Here is an 11,071-nt window from a genome sequence, read left to right as displayed (position 1 = left end):
GGAAAGAGAAAAAAGATTGGGTGGGAAAAATATGGGGAGAGAAAAGGGGTTTTGGGAGAGAGAGAAAGAGAAATTAGAATGTCCAGTAAAGAGAGAGTGGATGAAATTTAAAATTGATTGTCTTTAAATAATTTGTTTGGGTTAAAACAATAAAATTAAATTGTGTAAAGCCTAACTAAAGGTTAGAAGATATAAAACATAAGATTTTTATGTTTCAAGATATGTTTTGAAACTTTGAATCTATGAAGATATAAATCTTATTAAAAATAAAGAGTACATAGATATTTTCCCTTGATAATTTACAACAACTAACCTGCATAAAATAGTTTCTCTCTATTTGTATCGAAAAGAAAACCCGCTTGTGCCCATTTCAGCATTCTATGCCGTGTTTGTAGATTACCATATATTAAACTCAATGAGAAGCTTGCAAACAAAAAAGTTCATATAGAGCCTAGGCTCTAAACATTCAACTTTGAGCTTACTTCAAAAATTTCACTAGAAGAGGTTGTTTTGATGCCCAAATATCTTCAAATTGATCATCTCAACATTCAGATACATGGATATGAGAAAAAAATGGATTTCAAGTTTTGAAAATAGCGTATTTTATAACGCAAATTTGCACCATCAATTTTCAAGATTTTCAAGTTTTCATAAATCGATGATCTACACTATTTTTGAAGCTTTAAGTTTTATAAATAAATATAAAGATATATTTTAAAGCTATCACAAAGATTTCCAATAAAAAAACCACGTTCCTAGATACTTTTTGAAAGTAAACTCTAATTTGATTGTTTAGAGCCTAAGCTCTATACAAACCGCACCTATTTATTTTTAATACAAGAAGGTCGTAATTATTGTTCTCCATCATATTTCAAATCAGATAGTTGCAAAAATATCATTGGCTAGAATCAAAATTTTAAAAACAAAATTTCTCAAATTTGTGATACTCCTAACCATCCAATTTGACATTTAATGGCTAGGAATAATTGTTACCTCCTTATAACAAAGATAAATAATTTCATGGAAAAATCGCTCTTTTTCCATAGACCTGCTGTAAAAAGATAAAAGCTTGAAAACATACAATGGGAACCACATATTGTGCAACCACACTCAATTAGGGTTATCATGGCTGACATGAAAGTCATTTTTATCACCCACTTTTGAGACATCAAGGCTAGCAAAATGTGCACGCGCCAAAATTGGTAAAGCTAAGTACATAGATCTTCATCCCAATCATTAGGTTTTGGGTTTGAACTTTGAAAACCTTGAGCATCCTATCACTGAAAAAAATGGTAAACATATCTTTTCTACTGGAAAAGTTGTGCCAGTCCTTTTTGTAATATGAAAATTGAATTTCATCAGAAGATCACCCATCTTTGCCTCTGAAATAAAAAGCCCTGGATAATTCTGTGAACCGCATTTTTATTCCCATAGAAGAACGATCTCAAGGAGATTAGAACCTACTATATTTACACATCAATTCATAAATCGGAGAACAATTGCTTGACCATCTCCCATTCCTTGGAAGGAAAAATAAGGATAATAAAACAGATGGTGGATTGAATGGTACAATGGATTCTTTCCTAGATTATACATATGTTTACATGCCAATCAACCGCCATTAATTTCAAATTGGAGACACCCCAAGGTCAGACAATCACCCTCAAAATTTTTTGAAGTGATTGGCACACCATGTCTTCTCTGGGATCTTAACAAATGAATGCCTTCACAAGATCTGTAAAGTTACAAACCAAACCTGTTCTTGGACAAGTAATTTTCCCACCATTTTTCTTGGCCATATCTGCCATAGCCTGTTGCAAAATCAGAAAAACCGAGTGAGATGTTAAATCGAATAAAATATTACACCATAGGGTACTTCCAGTCAATTCCTGTATCTCTCCATAACCATATGAGGCTTTTGAACAGTTCACCTTGGTGCTATAAACATAGCCATTAGGTAGGACAAATGGAGGGTTGTCAACATCCATGAGTTCCTTTGAAATATAGCAGACAAGCTTTGAGTGGTGCTGCTTCGAGAATGGCAATGATGAAGCCAGCTTTCGAAAACTCTCTTGTGACAGAGGATCTTCCTTAGTACAATCTTCCTCATAACAGTAGCTTTACGAAAGTCAAGGCAGAGAGATCTCTAAATGACAAACTAAACAATATTAATTATCACAAGGCCACTGAGGATGGTTTTATAAAAATGTTAAAGTAAGCACTCTCGGCCTTACTTTCCTAATACAACCCCCCCCCCCCCCCCCCCCCCCCCAAGTGTTCTTGATTCTGCTGCCCCGGAACATGGGTGACAACACTGATAAGCAAATTATTAAAAAAGTGAGTGACTGAATGTGCTACCTCTAAAAAATGTCAAGAGCTCGTATGGATGCCGTCCCAAAAAATGTAACAGTGCAATTGTGGTGGGACTTTAGGTAACACACTGTTTGTGCTCACGGCCTCCTCCAGATGCCACTTTATACAACCATTAGGTGTGGCCACACTCTAAAAACTCCGATGCTTGTGAAAGACGAAAATTGAATATACCAGCTTTCATCCCATGCATTTCGTTGAAACCCCAAACTAGCTATAAATATTAAAATTTCTTATGGATTAAACATTTGAAGTTGTCTCTTTAGTTCTTTTTTTTTAAACTGTTAACGGAAGTAGTCTCTTTACTTCGTGCTTAGTACATGAGGATACGGAGTTTTAAGCACAGACAAGCCAGCCTGCAAATAAATATTCAGCAAGGGCTCAAGACTCATGCCATATAACCTGCAAAATTCTTGCTTAAATTGCTCAACCAAACAGTCCCACCGCTTCGCGTCGAACAGAACCTGTAAAAACATATTGCATGAAAAATGGATGCTAAAGCTTCCACCAAGGAGGATCTTCCTAGAAGTCCTCAACCACACAAGTGAAACATGTTACAACAAGCTGATACAAATAACACAAAATTGAGAAAAGGAGGTCTAGGCCACGTGGAACAATTGTTTAGGGGAGTCAAACAGCATTAGGTTTAACAACAGAATTACGCTAAAGGAAAGAATGACAAGATAATAGCAATGAAATGGTTCAATTTGAAATAATAAGAGAAATCCTTCTCTTTTTACACCCAATGAATTCACACACACACACGCACACACACGTGCACACTCACACAACACAACCCCCAGCCTCTAGACACCCAATCCAACGACCGCACATGCACATAAAAATTATAAAATGGGAAGATATATTATTTCATAGAAGAAAAAGAGAAGTTATCAAAATGACCTTCAAACAAAGCAACTAAGACGTCCAGAATGAAGTTTCTATTGCTTAATCTTTATGATCCAGATATAGCTAAACAAACAAAAGAATGAACTATTACCATTGAGAAAACTCAAAAAGAAACTATCATCTTCCTGGTTCCGCCAAAGAAACGTGAAGCCTAAACACAATTGGTTTAAGACCCAACTAAGCCATTGTGTATTACCTTGTATTTTTCACATTCAGTATCGCTCGTAAAAGCCAAAGTTGCAACTACATGCTGCAGTTCTTTCAGGTGAGTGGATCCCCAAGGTGCCAGGTACTTCCGAACATATGCAAGTGCTTGCATGCTATTTTTAGCTCTGACAAGCTCAATGAACTCTTGTTGCCTCAATTCAAACTCAAGCTTGCTCTGCAATCAAAATGCAAGGCATCACATAAAATAAATTCAAGATGGTGACAGTATCTTCTCATACAATTCACCTAGTCAATGAAGTTAGGATAAATAGAACTACTAAAAGCAAGGAAGGGTGTTAGCCCTTGTTTAAATGTAAACTAGCTATATTAGAATCCACAGACTAATTTACAAAGTAGCATTTGGGGACCATAATGGAAAACAACAATGTTTCTAAAAAAACAATGTTTCTAAGTATGGCTTAAGCTTTGGTAAAATACATTTAGAGCAGCAAAATATACATTTAAGATATGTACAGCAAATATTTCAAACAAGTGGATCTGAGGAATCTAGAAGGCCTGGAATCCAAACGAACGTGCCCAAGTCCGAAGGTTCACAGCTTTGAAGAAGTGCCTGCAAATGATATTGATAAACCTTGGAAAAATAAATAGAAATAAAATATGGAATGCCGTTCCACAAAGAAAAACATCTATTTCAAGTGTCCACGCAAGTCCTGAAAAAGTACGCCGGCCCCAATCGGGCCAATGAGGACATTGAAGAAATCAATATTCATGAATAACCAAAATGAAGGTGGAAAACAAATTAGTAACTAAAAAGAAATGTGAGAGTTGTAGGGTTCTTGCTTGTTTAAAGTGCTTGATTGCTTGAAATCCAAGGCACAAAATAATCTTCGGTAAGACAACAAACATGGAAATCTGGAACATACCCTCACATGCACCACTGGTATGTCATATACCTTTGATTTTTTAAGCCTAGACTTGTTCTCAGCACACCAAGCTAAAGCAGGTGCTACTTCCTTATTCTGAAGAGCATCAATCACATTCTTTGCTTCCAAGAAGACATCAACATCCACAAGATCCTGTTACAAGAAAACCAAGATAATCAATTAGTATCTACACACCTCACCAAAATGTGCATGGATATATATATATATATATAGAAAATGATCCTGTGAGCCAATGGGCTCACAAGTAAAAATGAGCCCAACGGCACAGATTTGAACTTTAATTTTTTTTCTACAAATCCAAATCACTTGAAATTTTAGGCGTGTGTTTGAATCTTCAAAAAATATCAAAATAATATTTTCAATGAAAAAAATTGACCAAAATACCCCCATAAAGTTTCAGGGGTATTTTGGTCAATTTTATTTTTGCGGATTATATTTTATATATATTTATTAGGTGCAGCTTGATGAGAAGAACACATGCCTAAAATTTCAAGTGATTTGGATTTGTAGAAAAAAAATTAAAATTCAAACACTATCAAACATCTATGATTGTCAGATCGGCCCATATTCAATCTGGGTCGTTGGGCTCATTTTTTCTTGTGAGCCCAATGGCTCACAGGATCATTTTCCTATATATATATATATATATATATATATATATATATATATATATATATATATATATATATATATCTGTGTGTGTATGTGTGGAAAATGTTTATATAACGTGCAATCTTTAATGATGCACCTCAAAAATCTATCATTAAAGGTTGTTTAGATGCTGGAAAACCCTCTAATTGAGCATCTCGACATCGAGATGTATGAATATGAAAATAAGAAAAAATTTCAAGTCTGCAAAATAGTGTATCTTGCAACACATTATCTGGACCGTCCATTTTCAAGATTTTCTCACGTTTATAGGTCTACTTGATTTGAACCATTTTTAGAGTTTAAATTTTATAATTAGAGATGAAAATAGATTCTCAAGCCATCCTAAGAATTCTTTGTATCAAAATTACATTTAAGATAAAATTTAGAGGTGCGCCTTAATTGCATTGTTGAAGGTTGCAACCTTATACAAACCACACCCTATATATATATATATATATATATATATATTTGGTCTTTTTGCTGATAACACAAGAAGAGAAGATGGATGCATCAAGTTGCACGAACCTAAAGGTGCACAGACAAACATAGAACTATGCATGGGTAGTAAAATCCTAGAACAATAATTGCATAGATGTCATTTCCAATTTATCAATTAGAACATCAACTTTTCTTCTTCTTTTTCGAGAGAATTTAACATTGTATTGATGAAAGAATTTTGAATATCAACTTTATTACTGGATTGCATCTTATGCAGCTCACACAAAAGTTTTACAGAAATGTTGAAGCACTAACAAATTTAAATGTGCGCTAAATAGAACCTGCAACAAAAATACTTCGGAACAAAGTTGAAACAATTCTCTTTTTTGACTTTTTTGTAAAGGGATTACCTTGCCCATTATGGTTCTGGTAGATCCCAATTTTTGTAAGGGACGCTGGACCCAGCACTTGTATTTACTTCTTTCTTTATTCAATGAAAGAGTTAACTATATCCAAAAAAAAAAAAAACAAAGTTGAAACAATTGCAAGAATGGGGAAGGTTATCCAGAAGATTAATGTATTGGAAACGAACTAAAATAGCACCACGACATGGTAGTACATAAGCTAGATGCGCTATTAATGTGTGTCAGCCGGGTGCACTAACATTACTCCATGACTCATAGGCAATGCAATTGCACCCCTAAAGTGGTGGCAGATCTTGAGGGCCAGCTCTTTCTAGTTAGTAAATTAACCCAAGGGGCCAGTGCATCTCCCCTAGGATTGTTTAATTTATTTGAGTCATTTGTTCCCATACTTCTTAGGATGGAGAAAGCAAGAACAACATTTGATTAACCTACTATATTAGGGGGCTAAGGGAGTTGTACCACATATTTCTTCGGATATGGGGGACAACCAGCCTGCATATTAATTAATATAAAATATTAAGGTGGTAACTGCCCCATTCTTTTTCAAATTATGTAACTACTCCATTTTAACAACAGGGATTAAACTTTAAATATGGGATTCAGCCTTTCGCCTCTTTTTTATCATATTCTAAGAATATGCAAATCAATCAACTTATTAATATATTTCTAGACAAATATATATCACATGCATAATTGATTTTCTTATAATAGTTCATAATTTTTTTTAACAATTACCATTTTCAAATTTCTAAATTTTTATTTTCAAATATTATTATTTCATATGTGTGTTTTTTTTTCTACCTATAATAATTATCGCATATTAACCCCAGAAGCTAGAATAATGCGTTGACAATGTTCCAATATCGGGCCGCAAATTGCATGGGCTTAGAGCGCCCACCCCAGGTGGCCCATCTGCCTAGAGGCCCTCCTCTTGCCCTAGTAGAGCTACAGGAGTGGTCTATGCCCGCTTCAGATCGCTTACCTAAAAAAACAAAAAAAAAAGAAAAGAACAAGTAAATGCATAGTCGCTTGTGTAAAAAGTACCCATTGATCTATTTCATCGTCAGCATCATCATTCATCATCCGAGCCTATCCCAACTATTTAGGGTCAGCTACACAAAAATTGTTCTATCATTCCACTCTATCAAGGACCATACCATCAATCAGACGTCTCTATTGAACTATTTAAGAAATCATCATCATCATCAAAAGCCCTTTCCCAACTATTGGGGTCGGCAAATGAATCCTGGTCTGCCGTTTTGCTCTATCAAGGGCCCTACTCTTAGTGAGGCCACAAGTCCCCATATTCATGTTCTTTTGGGGCTACCCCTTGCCCTTTTTGAGCCTTCCACTTGAACTAACTCGTACCTCCTAATAGGTGTTGTACTGGGTCTGTGTTGCACATGGCCAGCCCACCTAAACCTACTTTCTCCCATCTTATTGCCTATTGGAGCCACACCTAAGGTCTTCCAAATGTATTCATTTCAAATACTATCCCTTCTTGTCTTGCTACTCATCTATCTCAACATCCTCATTACAACTACACTCATTCTATGGGTATGTTATTTCTTGACCGCCCCATATTCTATCCCATAGAGCAAAACCAGTCTCGCACCTATCTTATATAACTTACCCTTCAGCTTCATTGGTATGTTGTAATCACATAAAACTCTAATTACAGATCTCCACTTTGCCACCCAAACTCAATCTTACCATTTTACTGGATTATCGACCCAAAATATCAAAAGTGCGTTCTTTTTGGTATTTCTTGACCGTCAATTTTAACTACGTCCTCATCTCTACTCCTATTATCACTAAGCTTGTATTTCATATACTTTGTCTTAGTCTAGCTAATTTTAAAACCTTGAGATTCTAGAGCATCCCTCCAAAGTTCTAACTTTGTGTTGACGTTGTTTCAGGTCTCATAGATCAAAACTATGTCATCCGCGAACAACTTACACCACAATATCTCATCTTGTAAGTGCCTAGTTAAGTCCTGCATAACTAAGACAAAGAGATATAGGCTCAACGCTGACCCCTAATGTAGACTTATTGTCGCTGAAAACTCACTCGTTTCTCCACTAATTGTTGCACACTAGTTGGCACTCCTTCGTACATATCTCGCACCAAGTCAATGTAGTATCTAGAGACTCTTTTCTTTTCCAACACCCACCAAATTAGATCTCGAGGTAATCTATCATAAGTTTTTTCTAGATCCATAAAGACCATGTGGAGGTCTTTTCCCTTCGCCCTAAACTTCTCAATCAAATGCCTAAGTAGGAAAATAACCTCAATTGTTAACCTCCCTAGATTTTCTAATACACTTGTTTCATGCTTAGTCTCCATCACTCTCTCTTACAGCTTCATAACGTGGCTCTCTCTTACAACTTCATAGTGTGGCTCTCTCTTACAGCTTCATAGTATGGCTCATAAGTTTGATCCCTCGATAGTTCGCACAATTTTGTATGTCTCATTTGTTCTTATAAATAGGTACCATATGCCTATTTAAGTTTGACCTATTTAAGAAATAATATTTTGAAAAAAAAAAAAAAAAGAAGCAGGGAAGAATGATTTATGAATTGCCATACGCCTTCCTCGATTTCCCATACATTTGCATGATTGATGGATGTCCATGCCTATCTCGTTACAAATGGAAGAAGAGAACAATTGAGCTCATGGACACGTATGTACACATTAATCTACTTACCAATAATATTTTAAAAAAGGATGTCAAAAGGAAATGAAATATATAATACCTAGACATGATTCGAACAGAAATGAGAATACCCACAGCAATTTAGACAACAAAATATAAGATACAAGAGAAATATGAAGTCCAATTGATTGAAGCTCAAAGTTTTCAAGCAATAAAAAATACTGCTATCACTTCTTGTGACTAATTTTTCGTGAGTCATAATTAATTCTTATGGCATAAAGACACATTCAAGCATGGGTGCAGGACATTCAAACTACTCGGAAAACTGAATTTGGTCATATTGTTTAAATTTGGGGTCTCGTGTCATATCCCACAAAAGATACAAGTTGAAAATTCAACAGTTACCTGTATATTGCTATGTTCTGCAAGTTCTATTGCAGTATTATAGTACGACAAACGCAGCATGTAGTCCACAAGAATTCGCTTCACCCTTATGTCACTCCACTCACGTTGGTTTCCAACTTGAAGCATCCCCAAGTGATCCAATCGGGCTCGACATCGTTGAGCTTGCAACTGCTCAGTCTTATTACTCTCCTCTAGCTGAAGGTAGAAAAGAGAAGCTAAGTGGAGACATGAACTATCCAATATAGATCACAGATAACTATCATGGGCTTCCTAAGAAGCCACAAATGAGTTTTAAAAAACAACAAGAAAACAAAAACATGCCTAATTAAAAGGGTGAATATCATCCAATGTATCATTTAAAAGCAACTAATGCAGGTATTCCTTCAGGTTGCCCCAGATATATTGCAGTTCATGATTTTAATGAGAGAATAGAATTCATCAAATGTGACGTGAAGCAACCAACCATTGACTGCATCGCACTTCCAACAATTCGAGTACTACTCTACTATGGTCAAGTTTAAGTTTGAATCAACATCAGCAGACAGAAAAGCAATCCGATGAACTACTCATCAAGGATATAACAAAAAAACATGCAAACATTGACCACCAAAAAAAACACATGCAGGTTTAGAAAGAAAAACAGAGGTTTATTGCAATAAACATGTATATCTGCAGAGGCTACTAGTCGTGAGCATCTTTTAAAAAAATGATAACAATGATCACCATAATAAGCATTGTAAGCAATCAAAGTAAATATAATGCTATAATTGCCAAAGCATATCTCTGTTTTGAATAGGTTTCCATTCTACCCCATTTTGTTCAATCAAGTCGTATTAACCACTAAGCTATACGCATCTACTTCCATAACAAGAAAAATAAGTCACTGAACACCAGCTTGAGGCAATCTAAAAGCAACTCAATGGGCACAAACATAGAAAATTAAGTGAACCAAAATAACTTTATAAATGTTTTCCATGTTTTCAATTATCTTGGACATTACATCAGAAAAAAAAGACAAACAAAAATAATCACAAAAGCTCAGGGAAATTTCAATGGTTTTCAGATGACCAAGGCAATATTTAATAGCATAACAAGGTGAGACCTGTCATCTATCATCTTACATTTCTTGAAGAAATTAAAGATTAACAAAAACCTAAGAAAAAATTCAGACATCCCTAACAAAAACTTCAACCATTTTCAACAAGCAAAAAAGATAAATTCAAGCATTTCCGTGTTCCTTAATTATTTCCCCCAATCCCAAAGCGCATAAGTTTATTTTTCCAGATAAATTAAACTTTATTTCTATGCAAATTAACATTCAGTGGTCAATTTTCCATAAAGAAAAGCCTAAAAGAACAAACCATAGAAGAAGGTCGTCTAACCTTTCTCTTTAGACCCTGTAACCTAGAAACGAGAGAGGTGAGGTGATGAACCGCTTCTTCTCTGGACATGTCTCGATCTGAAACCTCGGCCACAGTCAACATTACAGCACTCATTTCTTTCTCCACCATTCTGTGGTTCACTCTCATGGATTTCTTGAGATGCTCAAAGGGAACCTTCAAGAACTGGTGCTCAAGTTTTAGACTCTCCTCTAAATTGCTCATCTTCGATGGCGGAGCAGGGACAGGGGCTGACGGAGCAGAATCGCCATTCTGAAGAGGCTCTGGCTCCATGATCAAATTGTACACACCTGACAAAGAAAAAACTAGCTATGGCTGTGCCCCCTCTGCGATTTCATGGAGGAATCAACTGTAACACCCGATAAATGGAAACCCTAACCCTAAAGAAATAAAGAAGCAAAGAAGAATCTTCTTATGAGGAAAACCAGTGTGTTTTGCAGGGACGACTTTTAGAAATTAATAAATGAGATTGTGTTGTACTCGCACGAGAGTAAATTGTATAGTTACGCCATTGGGCATCTCACCAAATTGGTGTATTAAAGAAGGAAAAAATTTATATAGAGCTGAGGCTCTAAACAATAAAATTAGAGCCCACCTCAAAAATTTCACTAGAACAAGTTGTTTTGATGTCCAAATATCCTCGAATGGATCATCTCAACATCAAAATGTATGGACATGAGAAAAAAATAGAATTTAAATTTCGAA

The 11,071-nt window shown here is 35.5% G+C and overlaps 1 protein-coding gene across 4 annotated transcripts; it reads right to left on the bottom strand.

Moving 5' to 3' along the window:
* Nucleotides 1–1,405: 1,405 nt before the first annotated feature.
* Nucleotides 1,406–10,748, bottom strand: LOC18441673 (LisH/CRA/RING-U-box domains-containing protein). 4 transcript variants are annotated; one of them, XM_011627786.3, is made up of 7 exons: nt 10,349–10,748; nt 8,967–9,161; nt 4,371–4,523; nt 3,476–3,661; nt 2,701–2,834; nt 1,932–2,118; nt 1,406–1,811 (listed from the first exon to the last, which is right to left on the bottom strand). In XM_011627786.3, exons 1-7 carry the CDS (start codon nt 10,637–10,639, stop codon nt 1,710–1,712), a joined length of 1,248 nt encoding a protein of 415 aa, XP_011626088.1. In that variant the 5' UTR covers nt 10,640–10,748; the 3' UTR covers nt 1,406–1,709. The 4 variants fall into 4 exon arrangements, with proteins under 4 accessions (XP_011626088.1, XP_006851961.1, XP_088702178.1 ...); XM_006851899.4 differs by having other exon boundaries at nt 4,401–4,523; XM_088846052.1 differs by lacking the exons at nt 1,932–2,118; nt 2,701–2,834.
* Nucleotides 10,749–11,071: the final 323 nt, after the last annotated feature.

Source organism: Amborella trichopoda, chromosome 9 (assembly GCF_054954075.1).
Source record: "Amborella trichopoda isolate Santa Cruz 75 chromosome 9, AtrichopodaSantaCruz75HAP2 v2.0, whole genome shotgun sequence".
NCBI classification, from domain to species: Eukaryota; Viridiplantae; Streptophyta; class Magnoliopsida; order Amborellales; family Amborellaceae; genus Amborella; species Amborella trichopoda.
Note: the sequence above shows the minus strand (reverse complement) of the source record. Positions and strands in the feature narration are given on the sequence as shown.